Source organism: Jatropha curcas, chromosome 7, assembly GCF_041381405.1.
Source record: "Jatropha curcas cultivar XTBG-Jc1 chromosome 7, XTBG_Jcur_1.0, whole genome shotgun sequence".
Lineage (NCBI taxonomy): Eukaryota > Viridiplantae > Streptophyta > Magnoliopsida > Malpighiales > Euphorbiaceae > Jatropha > Jatropha curcas.
The window spans coordinates 27,537,676-27,561,136 of NC_143157.1; the positions used below are offsets into that span (position 1 = coordinate 27,537,676).

General features: G+C 34.0%; 4 protein-coding genes across 6 annotated transcripts; 2 read left to right on the forward strand and 2 right to left on the reverse strand.

Moving 5' to 3' along the window:
• Nucleotides 1-584: 584 nt before the first annotated feature.
• Nucleotides 585-2,476, reverse strand: PNSB5 (NAD(P)H dehydrogenase 18). 3 transcript variants are annotated; one of them, XM_012214358.4, is made up of 6 exons: nt 2,209-2,476; nt 2,057-2,117; nt 1,827-1,889; nt 1,571-1,629; nt 1,186-1,450; nt 585-740 (listed from the first exon to the last, which is right to left on the reverse strand). In XM_012214358.4, the coding sequence occupies exons 1-5, from the start codon at nt 2,437-2,439 to the stop codon at nt 1,220-1,222; spliced, it is 645 nt and encodes a 214-aa protein (XP_012069748.1). In that variant the 5' UTR covers nt 2,440-2,476; the 3' UTR covers nt 585-740; nt 1,186-1,219. The 3 variants fall into 3 exon arrangements, with proteins under 3 accessions (XP_012069748.1, XP_012069749.1, XP_012069747.1); XM_012214359.4 differs by having other exon boundaries at nt 585-743; XM_012214357.4 differs by lacking the exon at nt 585-740 and having other exon boundaries at nt 1,105-1,450.
• A 1,150-nt stretch (nt 2,477-3,626) lies between these two features.
• On the forward strand, nt 3,627-11,659 carry AARE (acylaminoacyl-peptidase-like protein). The gene is made up of 18 exons (XM_012214356.4): nt 3,627-3,785; nt 4,562-4,725; nt 4,824-5,133; nt 5,360-5,584; nt 5,692-5,907; nt 6,029-6,103; nt 6,605-6,743; nt 7,427-7,578; nt 7,677-7,759; nt 7,852-7,973; nt 8,064-8,142; nt 8,923-9,100; nt 9,486-9,546; nt 9,903-10,025; nt 10,140-10,337; nt 11,007-11,075; nt 11,287-11,363; nt 11,477-11,659. The coding sequence occupies exons 1-18, from the start codon at nt 3,634-3,636 to the stop codon at nt 11,538-11,540; spliced, it is 2,487 nt and encodes an 828-aa protein (XP_012069746.1). The 5' UTR covers nt 3,627-3,633; the 3' UTR covers nt 11,541-11,659.
• Nucleotides 11,660-12,198: 539 nt separating this feature from the next.
• On the forward strand, nt 12,199-15,284 carry LOC105632074 (Tetratricopeptide repeat (TPR)-like superfamily protein). Its single transcript, XM_012214354.4, has one exon. It carries the CDS (start codon nt 12,457-12,459, stop codon nt 15,040-15,042), a length of 2,586 nt encoding a protein of 861 aa, XP_012069744.1. The 5' UTR covers nt 12,199-12,456; the 3' UTR covers nt 15,043-15,284.
• A 334-nt stretch (nt 15,285-15,618) lies between these two features.
• LOC105632073 (CBL-interacting serine/threonine-protein kinase 4) lies at nt 15,619-17,382 on the reverse strand. Its single transcript, XM_012214353.4, has one exon. The coding sequence runs from the start codon at nt 17,256-17,258 to the stop codon at nt 15,930-15,932; it is 1,329 nt and encodes a 442-aa protein (XP_012069743.1). The 5' UTR covers nt 17,259-17,382; the 3' UTR covers nt 15,619-15,929.
• Nucleotides 17,383-23,461: the final 6,079 nt, after the last annotated feature.

A 23,461-nucleotide genomic window follows, 5' to 3' on the forward strand; every position in this document is an offset into this window, starting at 1 on the left:
CTTTTTTTTGTCTTCTGTCATCCTCAATAAATCTACGGATGGAATTGGCCACCAAGAACAGTGATTTCTGTTCTTTTTTTTTTTTTTAATATAATTTTCACCTTCATGTGTAATTAAAATTATCAAAAGAAAGAAGTCCCAAAGATGGACTGTTAAAAATAGGTCAAGAGAAAAACCCGACACGTTAGGCAAGTGATGCCAGCATGTTGAACCAAATTGGATGATTTTGAATTGTATCGCAGGATGAAAATAAAAATTGAAGTTTTGAGGCAGCTGACATTTTTTCTGCTATAATGTTTTCTGGCAGAAATTTACTGGCTACTATCTAATCCTGGGATGGCTTTGGAAATGGAGGCGTGCCGTATGGGAAAGATCAGCTTCTACAAACAGACTTTTTGTTGGGGCACATGTTATGTGGGCCAGCATCATTAATTTTAAGATTAAGATCGTTCGACCAGTAGCAAGAAAATGACAGAACCGCACTTATCCAGTGGGACGAAGGACAGTGAAGTTAAAAAGATCCTGTGATTTTAATATAGAACTTACACATATCACGGAAGAAGAGTTCTGATGAAGCCCCCTCATTTAAGAAAATGGTGCATACTTGCAGCATAAATTAGGAAAGCAAGATAGTTTTGAGGTCTAAAAGATTACAATCAGGAATATAATTATCGACCAATTAAGGATCGAGATGCTCCCAAGTCCACATAAATATGATTATTTGTTTGACAACCACCCACCTGCTTCCAAAAGAAAAAAATTGCTTTTTGAAAAGTTCATACCCAAAACCAGATCCACCAAGTTCAAACAGACTACTGTACAATATTTTATTGAAAAACTATTAGTGGGAAATTATCTATAGCATTTTACTAAACAGTATCTTACTAGCATATTATTTGAGTTCTTATGGAGAATAAAAATATGTAAAACATTGTCTATAAATTTATTTTTAATCTAAATTTATATATATTCATTTATAAAAATTTCAAATTGTTTTTTTTTTTCAACATCTAAAATCCAGAAATGCATTTTCTACCTCAATGTCAAACATGATCTTCATCAATGCCATCCTGTAATTAACCCACTCCAGCAATTCCAATAGCATCATTCAAAGATATGAAGACGTAATTTATTTAATCTAAACAAATATTAATGCTGATAAACAAGTTTGACTTGAAAACTTACAAGATGGAATAATTACAATTCTTTTCTCCAAGAATTATCTCTTTGTTATGTCATCCTTCTCTATGGTGAAATCCCAGATATCTCCATATTTCTCATTGAAGTCCCAGATGCTCATGGAGTTATAGTCACTTATCAACTTGTCACGAGCTCCCCTTTCCATATTATATATCTGAGGTTCAAAATTGTGAGGCTTGTCTGGCTTATCCATCTCTATTATGCAAAATACTATTGTAAACAAAGCTGCTCCAATGTATAGATACTCCCCCTAAATCACAAGATATCACATAAAAACTATCTCAGTCATAGCAAAACAAGATTTTCCTGAAGTCAATTGTTGGCTTTTGATTTAACAATTAAATTTTGCACTAAAGAAATTTAAATTTACCGGCACGTCGAAATACATTCCAGCTGCAACTGCTGGAAGGAAAAGCCATGAAATAACCCCTGCAAAAACATAATTAAAAAATTTATCGTCTTTAATCTACTGTAGTGTCACAATATTATCAAAATGTCTGTGATAGATGATCGACAAGTGGTTGGATAGCGGAAGTATATTGCATTTCCAGGTGAATTTTACCTGAACGTGGAGACAGAGTGTGAACCAAACGACAAAAAAAATTGTGATGGTCAGTCAGTCATACCCTGAAAACCAGTTGGAGGTTCTACTGCATTATAATCTTCTGCAATTAATTCCCAAAATGTTCCTGATTGAAAAAAATCAACCAAAAAAAAAAAGGTTCAATTCCTTCGCAACAGTGTAAAAGGTCCAAACACACTCCAATAGAAACCCCATATTCCAATTGCATAAGCAATCTGTTAACTCAAAATCAAAGAGAAACCGCTACAAAAAATTTGGCCCTAAAAAGCTTACTCTTCTCTTCGCCTTCGAAGTAGGTGTGATGACCATCATACTCTCCATATATAAAATCGTCCTGGATTTTAAAATAGTGTATTAGAGCACTATAACCTAATACACTGCAAACACATATTTAATTTACAAGAAGAAGAGGAAATAAGATGTACAGGGTCAATACTGGGAGTGGCCCAACGGTCAACTGGATCTTCGTTTAGATCAGGTTCTATCTCAGACAATCCAGCTGCATTTAGCCTTGTTGAGTTAAATCGACTGCCTAACCTCTCATAAAACTTCAGCGTTTTGTGATTCAAAACCCTAATCCCAGTTTCAATTTTGCAGGAGCAGATTCTGGGCACTGGATTTGCCAAGAGAACTGAGATTGAAGAACTAACTGCCATATTTTGCCTTATCTCTTTTCTGTTTGTTTAGCCTTTTAATGCCCGCCTTTTATTTTTTCCCTCTTCAAATGCTCCTTTTGGAAACGTGGTAATTTCTCATTGGTGGTCACGATGAAAATGCACCAACTTCGTGTCACTTTTATTCGATTGGAATAACTTTGCTGTCCTAAACGATAAATATTTACTCTCAGTACGACATACTCTCTCGCATTCAAAGGTTTAGTCGTTTCAAGTGAACAAAATGTTCAACAATAAACGACAGGTACTTCAAAATACTCTACTAATTATCAGTAACATTTTACTGAGGGTCAAATCCATAGGCTCGCCAAATTCATTTGCCAATATGGTGGCCAATGATTGTGAAGGTCATGGTTAAAGATGTAAATACATTAAGCTGCTCTTAAGTTTTTAGAGGGAAAATTTATTTGAACTTATTCGATAAATTTAATAAATTAAATTTGAACTTATACTATAAAAAACTTTTTTTAACTGTAAATTATAAACGAGTTAGAACTCGATTCCAACCAGAGGTCGGCATGGCTTCATTGGTTTATAATGCTATTGTGAATCGTGACACTATTATCGATGAAATCGGTGGTAAGAATCGACAAAATGAATAAAAAAAAAGGAATATATGCTAAGACAAGTAAAAAAGAAAAATGGAAAATAATTGATGACATGGAATATTCCAATTTTCAAAAACAATATTAGATGAACAATATAGATCACGGGACAAAATGGATTTTTCAAATATCAATTACCTCCATATAGGATGCTATAAAATTATCAACAATCAATTGTAATTTTTATTTATTATTATTTTTTTATAAAAAGTAATTTATATACAATTTGACCAATTAGATAATTGCAAAATCGAAGTTAAACAATTCAATATGAGATTTAAATTTATTTCATTTAGAAAAATCGCTTAATAATACTTAGTTATCAATTTAATACAAATAAGGAAATTGATATTTTTTTCACGAAAAGAAAAGTAAAATAGAAACAATTACGACTATTTTTCTCAAATTATATTATTTGACCAGTGAATATTTTTATCCATGACGTAATAGCAAAAGCTAATATTGTTTACGGTTTAGAAATATTTATTCTATCCAATAATTGAGCATCGAGAATTTTTTTTTTTTTTCTTTTTATTTGTAAAATGAAAAATCTACGGACGGGAATCTACAAATGGCAAGGCGATACATGTTGCAACAACACTCTATCACCAGACGTGATTGGGCTTGCTGCCCGAAATTTCTTCTTCCTTTGTTCCCTCCTCTTATCTCTTCTCAGTCTCCTATACTCATTCTCCCACTCAGGTCTCCTCTCTCTTTTTCCATGTAAGCGATTCATTTCTCTTTTCCTCTTCATTACATTGCGTTGAATCTATTCTCATCGCCTGTTGCAGAGAAACTAGTTTCTGTTTCTTTTTATTAAGCTGCTACTCGATAGATATTTCTATTTCGAACTCGTTAATTTTGTTTTTTTTTTTTTTTTTTTTGGTTTGATTGAGGAATTTGATTTTCTTCAAATTTTTTATAAAGAATTAAATATGTTCTCATTAATGGAGAAGAACATGTATTGCAATCTTAATGGAGAGTAAAATTTCATACCTTTTTGTTGAGATTGAAATGAAATGATTTGTTTTTAAGCAGCCTAATCATATATTAAAGCTGTGAACCTGGAAATATATATGCAATGAGAAAATTATTAAAGCTGACCTGCATCAAAAAGAAAAAGAAATTATTGGAACTGGCTTTAGGTTCATATACAAAAAAGATTCACTTATGTCGGAATTCTTTTATGGCAGTCACTAAATTTTTCTTCCCCTGCTTTCTGTTTTTCTAGCTCTATTGTTTATGTTGCTTCTTTCGCAATTGGACATCCTTTGGTTTGTTATTATTATTATTATTTGTAGAGAGAGTGTGTGTGGGAGAGCTTTTTACGTAATTTTTAGATTTCTAGACACTGATCTTCTCAAATCTTTTTTCGTATGGCAGTTTTATACTTTCTCACTTACAAATTTATATTTTTGTTTCTGATCGGATAATTCATGTCCATTTCCAGCGTTGTTTACTTTGAGTTCTATTGTTTTGATTTTCTTATTGATTTGTAGTAAAAGATTTTTTACCATTCCGGCCATGGATGCTTCAAAAGATGTCCTGCCACTTGGAATAGATGCAAGTACTGTGGAAGAGTATGCTTCCCAGTCCAAGTTGCTTCAAGAGTTCACTAGCATTTCCAGTATTGACAAGGCATGGACTTTTAAGTGTACCAGCGGTATGATTTTATTTTCTTAACTTCGCATTTTTTTCTGGGTTACCGTTCACTCCATTGTGTCTGTCATTAATTACTTAGATGCAAAACATTTGGCACAGGAATGGGCTCCAAGGCAATTTTCTCGATCAGCCAGCCGAATCTTCTGGCTAACAAGAAGAGGAAATTTATTTTATCTTCTACTATTTCAAAAGAGAGTACCAGTTCTGTGAACTTTCAGTGGGCCCCGTTTCCCATTGAGATGGCTGGTGTGTCTACAATAGTTCCATCACCATCTGGTTCACAGCTTCTTGTAATCCGAAATCCTGAAAATGAATCTCCCACTCACTTTGAAATCTGGAGCCAGGGTCAAGTGGAAAAGGAATTCCAGATCCCCCAATCTGTTCATGGTTCAGTATATACTGATGGATGGTAAGCATGTAAATCTAGTTTTTCATTGGTCCCTCCATCTAGTATTTATTGATAAGCTGCTGTACTTTTCTCTCGGTATATCCATGTCTTTTAGTTGTGGAAGTCAATCAATTTTAAGCGCGATAACTGCTGAAGTTGAGCTGGTGATAGGAGCAATAGTTGTAGTAGCACTTCTTTTGTGATATTTTTCACATCGTTCAAATGTTGAGTTTCTTTTATTGTATAGGTTTGAGGGAATATCTTGGAACTCTGATGAAACATTCATTGCTTATGTTGCTGAGGAACCATCTCCATCCAAGCCTACATTTAGTAGTCTGGGCTACAAAAATAGCAGTGCGTCCACAGATAAGGACTGTAGTAGCTGGAAAGGTCAAGGGGAATGGGAGGAGGATTGGGGAGAGACTTACGCAGGAAAAAGGCAGCCTGCGGTCTTTGTCATTAGCACTACCAGGTGTTGTACTTCTGATATTTATTGTGCTTTGCGTTGTCGTAAGGTAAATTATAGTTTATATTTGCATCTCCAAGCCTTTATTCAAAACTTGCCTTACTTTGCAACAGCGGAGAAGTACAACCTGTTAAAGGAATTGCAAAGTCCTTGAGCATTGGCCAAGTTGTTTGGGCTCCATCAACTGAAGCATATCAGTATTTAGTTTTTGTTGGTTGGTCATCGGATCCAAGAAAGCTTGGCATAAAATACTGCTATAATAGGCCTTGTGCATTATATGCAGTCCAATCTCCAGTTTATAAATCAGAGACCAATAAATCTGAATTCAAGTGGGTTACTTGTTTTTGAAGTGCTCATATAATGCAGCTTTTTGCTTGTGAATAATTTCAAGGAGGTGAAGTTTTCCACCTGTGGCATATGTTTAACTTCTTATTTATTGTAATATTCCAGAGATAATCCCAACGAAGGTTCCCCTGTGATCAATCTAACTCAAAGCATAAGTAGTGCCTTCTTTCCATTGTTCAGGTATGCCACTCTAAGGCTTGGTATGGGGACTTCAATGTAGACAATAAAACCTTATCCTTTTCAACCCATTTCTTTGTGTCAGAACTCCTACAATGTGATTGGGACTGGATTATATAATGTCACGCTATACTTATTCCTATCATCCTTTCTCTCTTCTCAATGTATTCTAAGTTGATGGATTTTCATGTGATTTCTTCTTTGAATTTATAGTTTACAAATTCTTCCTACAATTATTTTTTAGGCAATGTGTATAGTCATAACTTTTCTCAATATTTGAAGTATTTCTATGTTCAACAGCATACTTCCAGCTGATTGCATGTAAGTATATCATGTATGTCTTTTTCACATCATGGCATGTGAGGAAGGTCCCCTATATTTTACTTTGCTATAAATTCAGATGCATTCAGCAACTGATTTACTTTATAAGATAAATATAATTTAATTAACGTCCTTCTAGCTGATTGCTAATTTATCATGCATATGTCTGTTTCCCATATCTAGTCCAGATGGAAGGTTCCTTGTGTTTATGTCTGCAAAAACTTCTGTAGATTCTGGGGCGCATTCAGCAACAGATTCACTTCACAAAATTGAATGGCCAGTCAACAGACAGTTGAGCTCAGCTGCAAAAGTTGCTGATGTGGTGAGCCCTTCATGTTTTATCTTTTAATTTAAATTCGGTGAATTCAATTGGTCTACTTTAAGATTACTAATTTCATGTGTAATTGCTTGGTTTCTTGTACGTGCATGAGAAAGTTATAATTATTGATTTCTTTATGTTTGATTAGGCACTTACTTCGCTTTATGAGCTCACGTAACAAGTAATCAGAATCAGAAAATTTTGTTTGGCTTGTGTTTCTCTCTCTGTCCCTTTTTATTTGGCTGGGAAAAGGGTTTGTTGTATTTCTGGGATATTAAACATATTATAAGTAGACATTTGCATATAGTGACGATTGATATCATATTTATTAATCGATGGCAATGCATACCTTCTTTCTCTGGAGAGTGGCAAGGTACAATTGACATCAGCTGCTCAATTATGAAACTTGTAATTCATGCTGTTTTTTTCAAAGGAAAAATATTTACTTTTATCTTTGTATGGAACCCGCACAGCTTTATTGAAATCTCACCTTTGAATTATCAAATAAAGGGAAATGGAAGTATACAGTAGCTCAAGGACCTTTCTCCATTACTCTCACCATTGAACTTTGTACGATTTTTGCCCTTTTCTGAGGATAGCAAGAAAAGCTCTATTCTTGCAATGAAGTATTTTGTCTATAGACAAGAAGATATTTTACTGACAGTCATCTTCCATAATTCTTGCAGATTCCTGTTGTGCAGTATGCAGAGGATGGTGGTTTTCCTGGGCTTTATTGTTCAGGTTTTCTCAGAAATCCATGGCTTTCAGATGGATGTACTATGATTTTATCTTCAGTGTGGCACAGCAGTCAAGTTTTACTTTCTGTGAATGTGTTAAGGTAAATGCTAGGAGTAATCTGTTTTCCAATGTGGATGATCTCTAATGGTAACAATCTTGTTCAATAATTAAATTCATGGTACGATTGTCAAACTACAGTGGGGATTTGAAGCGCATTAGTCCTTCTGACTCAAAATTTTCATGGAATCTTCTTGCTCTGGATGGGGACAACATTATTGCTGGTAAAGCCCAATGCTGGGTTCCTTATTTAAGGTCCTATTGAAGTAAAAGGAACTGAAAGAAAGGATTTCCTTTTTTTTTTCTGTTCTGCCAGTGTCTAGCAGTCCAGTGGATGTGCCTGGAATCAGGTATGGTTTTCTCATTGAGAAAGCAACTAAAAATGCCACATGGAGTTGGTCAGATGTCTCAAGCCCAATATCCAGATGCTCTGAGAAAGTATGTATTACTAGCTTTCATACAGTATGCCATACATTTCTTGTCACATATAGATGATCCTTTAATTACATTTTCCCCTTCTTGACATAGGTTAGATCACTGCTCTTGTCTCGTCAGTTCGATATATTGAAGATTCCAGTCAAGGATGTTTCCAGTTGCCTGGCAAAAGGTACTGTATGCAATTTGAGTTCTGTCTTTAACCAATTGACGCAAAGATAGGTATCATATTTCTGATGCATCCTAATATTAATTTAATTCTGACACCCCATTCAGAGCATAATATGTGTCCCTATGATGTTAGTACTTTGTATGTAGCATTCTTGTTCTTTGTGATAATCAAAACAGCTGCTGGAAAATTTGAACTGTTTGGTAAAACCTTCTCAAGAAGAAGAAAGAAAGACATTGCTTCATGTATACTTATTCATGATCTACGTCAATTGGCATGTGAAGTGGGAGTACTTATACTGGTTGTTTTGTAAGAAAGCAATTCAAATGCTAAAGAATATGTGGATTATGAATCTTATTCATCGCGTCCAGTTTGTCTCTGTAATCTGAACACTGGTTCAGAGAAAAGTACATTGAAACTGGTCAAATTCATGAATTATTTAATGGAAAGAAAAGATAATGGTGTTTCTGTGGTTGGATTGATCTTATATGAAAAACAAAACTGGACATCTTCCTTCATGTTTTGAAACATTTCTCATGTATCCAAAAAGAGTATAAAGTATCTATATCTGCGATTCTATCATTTTCCTTTAGTATGGCCTAACAGAAGCAGAAATATAAATTATACATCCTATGCTAGAGTTGAACAGATCTTATAAAGATAAAGCAAAATATAAATTATACTTCCTACATGAGCATAAATTATATCTTTGCAATGTGAGTAGCAAGCATAGTTCCTTTTCCATGTTGATAGAATTGATTGTATATACATATATCTCCTCAGGTGCTACCAAACCTTTTGAAGTTATATTTGTATCTTCCAATTCTGAGAAGAATGGTGCTTCTGATCCCCTGATAGTAATGCTTCACGGAGGTCCACATTCCGTCTCTGTGTCAAGCTTCTCAAAGTCTTTGGCATTTCTCTCTTCTATAGGTTTTAGCTTGTTGATTGTGAATTACAGGTAAGAAAAAGTCTTGAACTTCTTTTTAAGTTTAATCACATTTCATTATGCTCCAGGAGAGTCTGCCGTGCTTTGTGGAATGAAATTTTTGTGATTGTCTTAATACATCTACTACCATTCCATGACTTTTCAATATGCAGCTAAATATCTTAAGTTGTTTCCACAGAAATTTTTTTTGCTTGCAAAATATGTGCTCAAAAGTACAATTTATTTGCTAATTGCTGTTACTTATATAATCAGAAAACACTGTAAAGTTCATTTGAGCCCTGCTTGTTTTCTCCTTTGCATTATTCAGAAGTCACTTTTAATTATGAACTCATATTACCAACTTATGGCCTACATTGATGTTTACTTAATCATTTTCTAACAATGTAATTTATCTCAGAGGTTCGTTAGGATTTGGTGAGGAAGCATTGCAATCTCTTCCAGGGAAAGTTGGATCCCAGGTGCTTGCTTCTTTAAAATTGAAGCTGAGGCTTCTTTGCGTCAATTGGGTTTTATTTCCTTAAGACCCCTTTTTGTTTCTATAGGAGGGTACTCGTGATTTCTTCACTTCCTCCTGTTTTTATCTTTTTCATCTCTCTTGCTCTCTCTCTCTCATGCGTGCACGCGCACACACACATGTTGTTCTTAATTGTGTAAAAGTAGTTTCAGGACAAGGTCTGCTTTCCTGCCACCATTTTTTCCCTTCTTTATTCTTTATCTAACAAAGTCCAAATTTGTATCTTTAGATAAAATTCACTGAGTCTGTAGCATGGGATTTGCGGTGGATCCTGACATCTTGTTAGCTTATTATCAACAGGATGTAAATGATGTACTTACAGCTATAGATCATGTCATTGAAATTGGTCTTGCTCGCCCATCTAGCATTGCTGTGCTTGGGGGTTCCCATGGTGGCTTCCTTACAACACACTTAATTGGCCAGGTAGACTAGTTTATACCACGATAATTCCAATATATCCTAATTAGTCAATTTTCCTCATATGATATAGCAGGGATGTCTTCTGAAGTGGAGATATTTCTCTCTAACTTTCCACAGGCACCTGACAAGTTCGTTGCAGCAGCAGCAAGAAATCCTGTTTGTAATCTTGCATCAATGGTTGGCACAACAGACATCCCTGATTGGTGCTACGTGGAAACATATGGGACTAAGGGAAAAAATAAATTTACAGAAGCACCTTCAGTGGAAGACCTGGCTCTTTTTCACAGCAAGTCTCCCATATCACACATTGCAAAGGTACTCTGGACCAGTTTCTACTATGATGTTTTATAGCTAATGCTGGTGCTCCTTTTGGAAGAACTAATAATAAAAAGGTATATGATGGCCCAACTCCAAATAAAATAAACTAAAAAAAGTTAGTTTTCAAAATGTATTGTAAAAATGAATTCCGCGAGCTTGGTTATTCCCGGTGTACAACTTTAGTGCCTACTATTAGCTAGATTCACAAAGATGCAACTGCATGCTATTGGCTTACAGCATTTGTGCTAATTGGCAATTATGTCTACGAATGTATTGCATTGATACAAGTAGGGTGCACCAATGCTATAACATGTGAAAGTCAGTGCTTTTGGTCTATGGTTTGAGCAAAACATTTTTTGTGAAGGAAAAACAAAAGGTTTTTGGAATAAAGAATTTCAGCCTTCTTGGCATGGCAAACAAATTTCTTTTTTTTTTTTTTATTTATCGTGAATTATTTGGACTACTTCCCCACTATGCAGCTGAAGTGGCTGTAATAATGACCTTGCTTTCTTCAGTCAGGAATTCTGAAATTCGCAACTTCTTTTCCCTTAAAGAACAATGATGCATGTATTTTGGATTATCATACTTGTTTAACAGTGGGACTAACTGTTCATACTTTAACCAAGAATTTGGCTGTTGAACCTTGATATTTTATGATCCATGCAGGTCAAAGCACCGACAATCTTTCTTATAGGTGCGCAGGATCTTCGAGTTCCCATGTCTAACGGCTTGCAAGTAAGATAACTTACCCTTTTCAAGTATTTTCATGGTTGACAATTTACTTTAATTTTTCGGTTTGATTATTGTTTCTAAAGCATGGATGATCACACATCTTCATTGCCATGATAACAAGATTCAAAATCACAAACATGGGTAGGGGGAATTTTCTGGATGTAATATTTCTCATAATACGATCAATTGATGACTTCGATCTTTGAATGTGTAGTATGCACGGGCATTGAAAGAGAGAGGAGTTGATGTCAAAATCATCATGTTTCCTAATGATGTTCATGGAATCGAGAGGTAAATATGTGCCACAAAATTCTTATGCGTCCTAGTGAACAGAGAAATGACTAAAGCCAAATCCCCATGTTAATTTGTCTGATTGACGCTTGATACATGTTCTTTTTCTGCAGACCACAATCGGACTTCGAAAGCTTCCTAAACATTGGAGTGTGGTTCAAGAAATACTGCAAATGAATGCATTTACAGACAAAATGTACTAACCATTACAGAGATTGAGGATCAAATCCACTTGTAAACTTCTTTTTTTCTTTGATCAATATATCCACATCCATTGTGGAAGTTTGCATTTCTTATATTAATAAGTGATATTTCCTGTTTCGGTTACTATGCATTGATGGGTAGAAAAATGAAGTTACATCTCCACACTCAAAATCATATCGTAGAAAGTGACATAATTTCTTTCATATTAAAACTTATAAATACTAAATATGATTTTTTATTTACACACTAAGGCATAATCTATTGCTAATTGCATTATGATAATATATTCAAATTTGAATTCTTCCGTTCCCAATATTCAAAAAAAGGTTTTGGAAGTAAAATTTCTAAATCTTCCAAGTAAAATTCGAAGCCCACGTGTGTTAAACGGGAAACGTACAAGACATCCCTTAGGGAAACAAGGACCCCAACACTAACGTCGTCCGTCAAATTTTTTAACAGAAAAAAAGGAAGAAAATTACTATTCGATCCTTTTTGTTAGTAAAACTAACTATTAAGTCCTTATATTTTTAAAAATAGATGAATGTCTTTATAATGTTATATAGTTTTAATACGCAACGACCCGTTAGTTATTTTTTGAAAATTATAGGAATGAGATAGTTAGTTTTATCAAATTAAAAAGGACTAAATGATAATTTTCCGAAATGAAAATTCATTTATCAACTCGTTCGGGTCTTCATAAACTGCTAGAAAAATGTTGGATAACTTGATTAACTAGAACTAGAAGAGCTTATGTGATTTACTTTGAGTCGACATAGATGTTCATCCTAACATTTGAAGATTTGATTACCCAATGCTGTTAAATTCTTGAATACCTAACTTCAAGAATATTAGATTTCTCTTCCGTACCCATTTCAGAAAAAGAAGAAGAATGTATTTGAAGCTATATTTAGATAGCAATTACTTATTCATATCGAGCTCCACTACCAGAACCTCACCAAATGTTGGAGTTTCAGTGTCCACAAAAAGTGGACCTTCTTTATCTCCATTAGAAAAAATTGACTCTGTCAAGAAATTTCGAGGACAGAGACTGCTTGAGACGTCCAATGGTCGTGATAAAGCATTTGCCTTTGTTCATAAACCTAAGTTTCGGAAACAGGGTTTAGAAAAGAACTCAGATAGAGAACAGAGGAACGCAGACGACGCTGCTAAATTTGCTAAAAAGAAGGGTTTGTGGCCTAAATTGATTGCGGTGAATGGTAATGGTTCCATTGAGAAAGTGCACACCAAGTGTTCGACGAAATGGGCAAATTATGGCGGTTGCATTCCAGCAATTTTGCAATCTTTGGATGGGATTGAAGATTTGGATGAGGCGTTGAAACCTTGGGAAGATACACTCAATAATAAAGAGAGGAGCATAATTTTGAAAGAGCAGTGTAGTTGGGAAAGAGCTTTTGAGATTTTTGAGTGGTTTAAAAGAAAAGGTTGTTATGAGTTGAATGTGATTCATTACAATATCATGATTAGGATTCTTGGCAAAGCACGGCAATGGAGCCACCTTCAATGTTTGTGCAATGAAATGAATGCGAAACTGATTTTGCCTATCAATTCCACATATGGTACATTGATTGATGTCTATAGCAAAGGTGGCCTTAAAGAAGAGGCACTCTATTGGCTTCAGAAGATGAACGAGCAAGGAATTGAACCTGATGAGGTAACAATGGGAACTATAGTGCAAATGTACAAGAAGGCTAGGGAATTCCAAAAAGCTGAGGATTTTTTCAAGAAGTGGTCGATGGGTGAATCTCTGAAGCATGAAGGCATCAGTAAAGCAAGTTCCAGAATGAAGATTGAGACAGGAGTGAATGTTTCTTTGAGCTCATACACATACAATAATTTGATAGATACATATGGAAAAGCTGGGCAACTAGAAGAAGCTTCCAAAACTTTTGCGGAGATGCTTAGAAGAGGGATTGCGCTGACAACAGTGACTTTCAATACAATGATTCACATTTGTGGTAATCATGGCCAACTTGAAGAAGTGGCTTTACTTTTGCAGAAGATGGAAGAGCTTCGATGCTTTCCTGATACAAGGACATATAATATTCTAATTTCCCTTCATGCTAAGCACAATGATATAAACATGGCAATTAGCTTCTTTAAAAGGATGAAGGAAGATAAATTACAGCCAGACCTTGTGAGTTATCGTACCCTCCTGTATGCATTCTCAATAAGGCACATGGTCAATGATGCAGAAAATTTGGTATCAGAAATGGATGAAAAGGGTTTAGAGATTGATGAGTATACACAATCAGCTTTGACTAGAATGTACATTGAAGCTGAGATGCTTGAGAAGTCATGGTTATGGTTCAGGAGATTTCATCTGACCGGAAATATGAGTTCCGAGTGTTATTCTGCCAGCATCGATGCATATGGGGAGCGTGGACATATTTTGGAAGCAACAAAAGTTTTTACCTGCTGTCTAGGGCAGAACAAGCTTACTGTCCTTGTGTTCAATGTGATGATTAAAGCATATGGTTTGGCAAATAATTATGATAAAGCATGTAGCTTGTTTGATAGTATGGAGAGTCATGGTGTAGTTCCAGATAAATGTAGTTATAGTTCTCTGATTCAGATTTTGGCTAGTGCTGACTTGCCAGACAAAGCAAAATGCTATCTGAAGAAGATGCAAGAGGCAGGACTGGTTAGCGACTGCATCCAATATTGTTCTGTGATCTCAAGCTTTGTGAAACTGGGTAAACTAGAAATGGCAGAGAAGCTGTATAAGGAGATGATTGGCTGTGATGTGAAGCCGGATGTAATAGTTTATGGTGTGTTGATAAATGCTTTTGCTGATGCTGGAAGTGTAAAGGAAGCTATCAGTTATGTGGATGCTATGAGAAGAGCAGGTTTGCCTGGAAATACGGTCATATACAACTCCTTGATCAAGCTCTATACCAAAGTTGGCTACTTGAGGGAAGCACAAGAAACATACAAACTGCTTCAATCATCAGAAGTTTGTCCTGATGTATATTCTTCAAATTGTATGATAGATCTCTACAGCGAGCAATCTATGGTCAAACAAGCAGAAGAGATTTTTGAGAGCATGAAGAGAAAAGGGGTTGCAAATGAATTTACTTTTGCAATGATGTTATGCATGTATAAAAGACTTGGTAGATTTGATGAAGCCATTCAAATTGCAAAACATATGAGGAATGAGGGACTTTTGACTGATTTGTTGAGCTATAACAATGTGCTCGGATTGTATGCATTGGATGGAAAACTCAAAGAGGCAGTAGGAACTTTCAAGGAAATGATAGCAGCTGCTATACAGCCTGATGATTGCACATTTAAATCTCTTGGAGTAGTTTTAGTGAAATGTGGAATCTCAAAACAGGCCATTGGCAAGCTAAAAGCAAAGACGAAGAAGGATCCTCACAGTGGTCTGCAGGCGTGGTTGATGAATCTTTCTGCTGTCGTTGAGGTAGATGATGATGACGTTAGTGATGATGTGTAATTGACATCTCAGCAAAATTTCTCAGTGGAAAAACTAGGTGTAGGTATAATTAAACTAGGTGATAGATTGTACATTTCATTTTTGTACTCCCGCCATTTTGTGCATTTTCATGAATGAAAATAAAAATGTGTATACAAGTGTCGATGAACCTAGCTACCTGTATATTCAGAATCTATATAATCTGTACTATAATTGCTTTCATGAATATATTTCATTGCCTCTGTGGATTGTACTTTCAACTAGGTGGTAGACTACATATTTCCTTCTTTGTACTCCCACCTTTTTCTGCATTTTCATGGATGAAAATAAAGATGCGTATACTGCTTTCGTAATCAGAATCTGTATTTAATTGCTTTCACGAATCTATTTCATTTTGATAGAACCCACAGTTGATGAATGTATATTATTGCATTGATAAAACCAATGAGTTATTTTTGTACAGACATTTAAGGTCCATGATGCTATTTCAAGCTATTTCTGTTCCATACAAAGAAATCTTGAGTCTTGTCAAGCCAACAGTATGTAGCACCAATAATGGAGATCAGACAAGCTTATGCGTCACAAATTGGATGGTAGTTGAACCTTGACACGGAAGCCACATTATTTATATCAAACAAAGCTTTTATGGTTACTGAAACATAAACCTGCAGTTCTTGTTACAAAGGTACTGCTTTTATGCCATATGCCAAACCAAAAACGCAAACAGAAGTAAAATCCCAATCCAACTAAAATCGAGACTAAATTTACAAACGTAGAAAAGGAAAGATCAAAAAACAAATCTAATACAAGTTTAAAACTAAAATCTAGACTGAAATTAAGGAATTTTCCAATATACAAAGATCATCTTGTTTTCCATTAGAGCATACACTCTATTATTTCGTACCGTGTCAATTATGCCATTGAAGAACAACATCTTGAAGCCCATCCTTCAACTGCCCCCATTCATCCTCCTCAAACTCTAACCCACCACCACCACAACCAACACCCACCACCTTAACTTCCACCACCATTAGCCTCTCTGCTATCTCCAACACTTCAAACACCAAAACTACTCGACCTTTCCCTAGCCCAATTGCTCCACCCTTCCCTTCCTCAATTCTATACCCTAGTCCTCCACCAACCTCTCTTACCCTCTCCATAATTCTTTCCACCTTCTCCGCTGAAGTAAATCTCTTTTCTGTTCTATTTGTAGCCTCAAAAAGCCCTGATAGATCCAACCCTGAAGATAAGGATATTATATCAAATGCATTAACACCCGAGTTATCAAATTTAAAAAATTTGTTATTTTCCAATTCGAAAACGCTACTTTGAGTTGGTAACTCATAGTTTTTCATGAACCAGGAATGATTCATTAGCTGTTCTATGCTCATTCTGGTAGTGGGATTCGGGTCAAGAAGCTGTGTTATGATCGATTTAGCTGATTTTGAGATTGGAGTAGGCATTTGATAGTCTCTTTTATGAATTTTCTTATACATGACTGCGAGATTACTATCATCAAACGGCAACTTAGCTGACAGCAGAAAGAAGAGAATTACTCCACAAGACCACGCATCCACTTTCGGACCCTCGTAACCCCGCCGTGCCATCACCTCCGGCGCCGTGAAAGCTGGTGTTCCACAAGCCGTCTGGAGGACACAGCTGTCGTTTTGGATCTCAGCCAACGCCGACAGACCGAAATCAGATACTTTAAGATTACCATTTTCGTCGAGGAGAAGATTCTGAGGCTTAACGTCACGGTGAGCGACTCCATTCTGGTGGCAAAAATGGAGAGCTGAGACGAGCTGTTGAAAGAACCAGCGAGCCTTAGATTCTTTTAGTTTGCCACGCTGGAGAACTTTGGAGAACAGCTCGCCGCCTAGGGCAAGCTCCATTACCAAGTAAATTTTAGTCTTGGTAGCCATCACTTCATGTATTTTAAGAATATTAGGATGATGTTGAAGGCGTCGCATGGCGGAGATCTCACATATGATCCGGGGCTCCATCGCAGCATCCACCGTCTTTGTTTTATCAATTATTTTGATCGCCACCATATTGTTGTCCACCAATGAACGAGCAGAATAAACCTTTGCAAAGCTGCCGCGACCCAATAATCTAACAAGTTCATACCTATTGAGAAGGGTGGTGGGGAGGGTGGCGGAGGGAGTTCTGGCGAGTGTGGTGGATGGGGTTCTCGCCGGAGGAGATGATCGCGGCGGTTGTTGAGCCCGTGGTTCCATGGTCCAAGGGTTACGGAAACCGAAATCGGTGGAGATAGTTGGCAACCTAACCCAGGAGAACGCACGGGACGGGATTTCAGCAGCAAGCCTTTTGTTTTTATAAGCGGCAGCTTGTTATTTGTTGGGTTGTAACTTGGAAGGTTGTTTTGAGTTCAGGTGGCCATTAGCTGGTGTATTCCCGAAATTACCCTTATTTGTTCTGTTTGGTTGGGTGGATCTTCAGCGGATCAAGGAATCGTATAGCTGTATCGTTTACACGTTTTAATGCGCGGTGGTCTTTTCGGAATATATAGCAACTCTTTCAAATTATTAGTATTGTTTTCCATAACTAATTATTTTACAGACTAATGTCAGTATCGTAATCTGTTATTATTATAACTAAATAAATTTAATACTAATAATTAAAGAATAAATTATTTTGAAGTCTAATATGCACCGTGAAAAATATGATTTTTTTTTTTAATTTTCGTTTTGATATTTTATAATACAATATGTAGTCATTTTCTCTATCCCTGCACCGGTGCATTGTATTTATAAATCGTCATGTTTTGGAAATGTTCAGATTATGATAAATTATTTTATATTGTTGAATTAAAAATTCTCTTGTGTTTATCTTTCATTAAATAATTATTTTAACACTTTTTAACTTAAAGAAATTATAAAAATTCACTTGAGTTTATCTTTCATCAAAATTTTTTTTTTTGGTAAAAATTTATTTTTATTACTTAAAATTTATAAGTAGTGGTGACAAATTCACTCCTATGTTTTATTTTCGTATATAGTATTGAGATTTTAACCATAGGAGTAAATTAATCAAATTCAATTCAATTATGTATTTAATATTAAACTTATAATGAGTTGGGCTTACCTTTAACACAAAATGACCTAATCATTTTTTTTATTGCTTCACCATTCACATTATATACTCGTTTAGTTAGTTGTATTTATCCTGTGTGAGATTACCCATATGCTCCAACATATAGTTAAATATTGTTGTTTAAATTAAAATAATACTGTAATATTTTTCACTTGGTGAAATTATAAATAAAGGAAAGGATTTGCTTATTAGAATCACACCAAAAAAATAATATTGGAAGTTATAATTTCCGGTGTTTGGCTACATGTGAATATTATATTATTTGAATATATGTATATATGAGAGTAATTTAACATCTAAAAGGTGGAAACGTTATATTTTCATATGAATGAAAATTAAGAATATTATTACTTATAATTATAAAAATATTTAATTGATTAAATTTGATGGAAAGTTTTTTGAACTTTTAATTTTCACCATTAATTTTAATTTAAGTTGTTTAAATATATAATTTTTAGTGTTTAATCGACAGTTAAATTTTATGTTATTTGACATATGTATGGAAGAGCTTAACATCTAAAAACATGAAAATTATATTTCTATTTAAATAAAAAATAAGAATTTTATTACTGTTAAGTCATAAAAACATGTTTAAAGTTTCATTTTTAAAATTAATAAAATGATAATTTAAAGATTTATAGTTAGTTTTTAAAAATACAAATTGTAATAGATTAATTTGATTATAATTTATGAACCGATTTATATTTTTTTTTCCTTAAAAAAAAAAAAAATTTCCGCGGCAAGACGGGCGGGTGACTTTTGCTTGTACTAACTAAAACATAAAAGGTGATGTCGAACAACTATCGTTGGCCCTGTATATATATATATCATGAACATAGAACTTGAGAGTGAAAGACTAATAAAGAGGAAAGAAACAAAAGCAAAAGATATTAATTTAATTGTTTTCGGATATTTTCATGACATGAAGGCAAGGTGTGCTCTACCACTTCCATTATTGATTTATTATATTAATATTAATTATAAATCACTCCTATTTTCTTACCTCTTTTCCCTGCAACTGCAATGGAAGCAGGTGATAGATTAAGATTGCTTGTGATAGTGAAAGCAACACCCACATTCATAATTATTATGCTGCCAAAGCCAGGTATTAAACAAAATTATCACTCCACTTTAAGAAAAATCAAGTTGCCTAATCACCGTACATTATTTTTTAAGCCTTGTCTGTGCTATATCCCAATATAATAAAAAATGATTAAAGGAAACTACTTTTTTTTTTTCTTTCTTTCTTTAGTAATCTTTTTCTTTCGATATAGTTTGATTAACTTGAATATGCAAAAGCATTAAGCATCGTGATGACCAAGAAAGTCTAACTGGCCATCACTAACAAAGGCTAATAATCAATCAACCAATCAGATTTTTACTAGTTTTCTGCTACTTGTCTTTCCTGGTCAAAGTAGCAGCCCACATTGCATTTCGAAATTTCATTCCACCTCACAATTAAAAATGTACTCTCACGTATCTAACTATATGTTAATTGAATTATCTTTAAAAAAAAAAAAAAAAAAATCTCTGAACCTTCCGTTGCATCGATTGGGGTCACCGCATATGGTTGCAAGCAAGTGGCCAACTAGCATTTTGCTTTTAGAGAGGCTTTACAAGGTCAAACTTCACGAGACTAATTGACTTGGGGGATAATTACGTAATTTGGCAAACGCCAAAGTCAGTGGTTGGCGGCTCCGCTCCGCTCCGTTCCTCTCTTCCTCAGCGATTGGACTTGCAAATTAATGTTTGGTTTTTGTTTGGTGGCATGACCCGCGAGGTCGCATTTTCTTTGTCATGTAGTTTGGCGGTTGTTGCATCACTCTATGTCTGAGTTGGACCGCTGTGGTTGTGCCACATCATCATATAGGTCACCGTTTTTTCTCGAACGTACACCCTCTAGGCCACGTGGGACCCATTCGCATATCAAATCAGCGCGCATGCTTTTGAGTAAAATATTGAATAATAATCGAAGTTTTGTAATATTTTCTATTTATAAATATTTTTTTAATGAGATTCAAATCAACCATTGTCATTGCTAAGTTGTCTTGTTATTAGTCAACAGTATATAATTTCCACCTAACTTCGAAATGAGAAAATAGATATCCGTTATTTTTTAATTAGAGTTTTGAATTCGAACAGTAAATATGAAGTATTTTTAAATATTTAATATAAAATGGTTTATCCTTTTATGATTTATTTGGTGTAAATTTAAATTAATTAAATTGTGGATTTCGAATACTAAATAAATAAAAAATATATAAATGTTATTAAGTTGTCATTTTTTAGCTTGGCTCCCCAATACTGTTCTTTACACTTCCAAAATCTTGATTGGCCCACTTCTTTTTATATGAAGGAAGTACATAGCTGCTCCATTATGTGACATCTACTCCGAGTCGAGTCTTAGCATAGAGTTGAGTAGTTGAGTTGAGTCGAGTTGAACCAAACCCGGTTAAGGTAGAATGAGATTGTAAGTGGATTTGAGTGAGAGAAAAAGATTAAAGCATGTAGGTGAGGAGTGATTTGCATTAAAAGATTGAGCTTGGGTATTAAGTTGTAGCCTGTTAACAATTGAGGTACCATTTAGAACTTTTACACACAAATCCCTTGATTTTTGATGGCCTACCCGTAATACCCATTTCACTTTCCCATTTTCATGTTTATCTTCATCTTCTTCCTTTCCTCTTCCACCTTACTTTCAATTTTCATGGTAGTTAAGCCTTAATTTCAACTTCTCTTTTATTCAAGTAAGTAAACCTTCTTGAAGTTCATAATTGAATCATTTGGTGCTATTATTTTAGAATTCATAAGAATTCTTATTTATAGGTGAAGGGAGTTCTAAGAGTGTAGAGAAAAGAAGCTCAGAGGAGCTCAAGCTTTTGGAGTAAAGGTTTGATATCAGCATGTCAGACCATACAGTCAACCAGTTTGTAGCGTCTCGACTCGGTTCATTCGGGTTTACGGGTGGACCGGGAAAGGATGTTACACATTATGAATATGAATCTTTTTATTATGTTCCATTTATTCAATTCAGATTTGATATATACTACCTTTCAAAAAAATTTGGATTTGATATTTAGCTTTTAGATCTTTTATGTTTTTCATCATTAAAATATAAAGTGTACATAATTAATGCATTAATTCTCAAGAATAAGTCTTATTATATATTTTCCGTTTCTAAATATTTGTCATATATTTAGATATCCACGTCCTTTAAGAAAATAATTCAATTTGTCTAATTTACAATAAATTATTAAGTGAATAGATTATATCACCCTTAACTTATCGAAGTTACAATAAATTATTGAGAAAGTGAAACAATCACCATTGGTCATATATAAAAGATAAAAATAAAAAAATTATTATTTGTGAAATGGCAAATATAACAAGTATTGTGAAACATAATACTTTTTCAAACGTCATAAATATTTGAGAACGGAGGAAATATTGATAATTTTGGGTGAAGGAAAATGACAAAGTTCTAAATTTGTTTTTGCAAATTAAAGAGTTAGGTTTGAAAAATATACGTGAAGACTTATATAACATTCTTCCAAATTTGATACAAATTTTAAATTTAACAATTTGGCAAAAACAAAAAGCCTAATATATTATTTTACTCAAAATTTTGCCAATTCCGGTAATTTTATTCTATTGTGACCTTCCTATCAATTTCATTTTATTAACGACCTTAATAAGGTGAAATTAGCTTGAAATTCATAATAGAGTGAAATTGCACCGATTTGGTAAGTTTGGAATAAATTAATACATTAGGCCAAAATATAAAAGAAATGTTGCATTGTAATTAGAAGTATAGACAAGATTTTAGGTTGTGCTATTAGATATATGGCACAATCATGTATTATTAAATGTAATTTTATTAATGCAAGTATCTCCACTATAAAAAAAGAGTTAAAATGGGATTTGGTGGAAAATAATTTTTTTTATCCACTAGATTTTACATAAGATTTTTAAACTTTTTCATAAATACTGGGGTCAAATATATAATTTTCTAAATATTTAGATGCATTTCTTTCTCTCTCTTTTTTTTTTTTAATTTCTTATTGAATTATTAGCTAGCTATTAATTATTGAAAAAATAAATATTAAAAATTCAAAATTTACTATTTAAATAATTTATTTTACATCAAACATCCTCAGATATGAATTAATTTTCAATAAATTGTTTAATTAAAGTTTATTAATTTATTTTTATATGTTGTGGCCAATATATAAAACACTTCCCTTTAAGTAAAATGATATTTCAAACATAAATTATTAAAAGATTTGCATCTTAAAGACGGCATAACCAAAATGTGTGGACTATAGTGTATATGACATATTCATTGTCCCCTTACATGCCATTATCAGTGATTATGATAGGTTCATTAGCGTTTCCATTTGTGGCACACGGTTTTTCGTTGGGGGTCCATTTTTGCCACTATCACATATTGCATAATTTGCATTTCATGTCAAATGACAAATCAAATATTTAACTTTAATCAATTGCCCTTTTCTTAAATTAAATATGATAATTAATACCCTTCTATTTTTTTAATATCTGTCATTTTATAATTTTTTTTTAATTTTTAAATAAGTCACGTGTTATGATTCCAATACTTCATTAGATATTTTATTTCTTAATGCAACAACGAAACCATTCATTTTGAACAACAAAGAACGATTAATTAAGTCCGACAACAGGTTTACCATTCTATTACAAATATAGTCTTTTGATTTTTATTTTTGTTAAAATTTAATATTTATTACTTTTTTTAATTCGTATGCAAAAACCTTAAATAATATATATATATATATATATATATATATATATATATATATATATATATATAATAACAGAGATAATACTATTATATAATTAATAACGTTGTTGTGGGTCCCTCCGATATGTGGGACCCACATGTTTTGAAAAAGAAAAAAAAAAAGAAAACGTGTTCTTTGAAGAAAGAAAAAAAAGAAAAGGAAAAGTCTAACAAAGCATGCAATTTTTTTGACAAAATGGAGGCTCTCTCGTGACCTCTCCTATAAATAGAGGTAGCTAAGCCTCAAGAAAAATACACAGCAGAAAGGAAGAAAAAAAATGTAGCGTGACAGTTATCTTCCTAAAACTAGGGGAGGGAAAAATAGTGAGAAAATTATTATGGGGTATTTTTGGGAAACACTTGGGGAACCACTATTTTTGTATTACTCTCTTGGTGTACCTACTATTTTTAATAGTGGAAGAATTATTCGGAGTTTGTCCCGTGGACGTAGCCCGAAACAGTTGAGGGTGAACCACGTAAATTTCTGTGTGTCCCATTTTGATAATT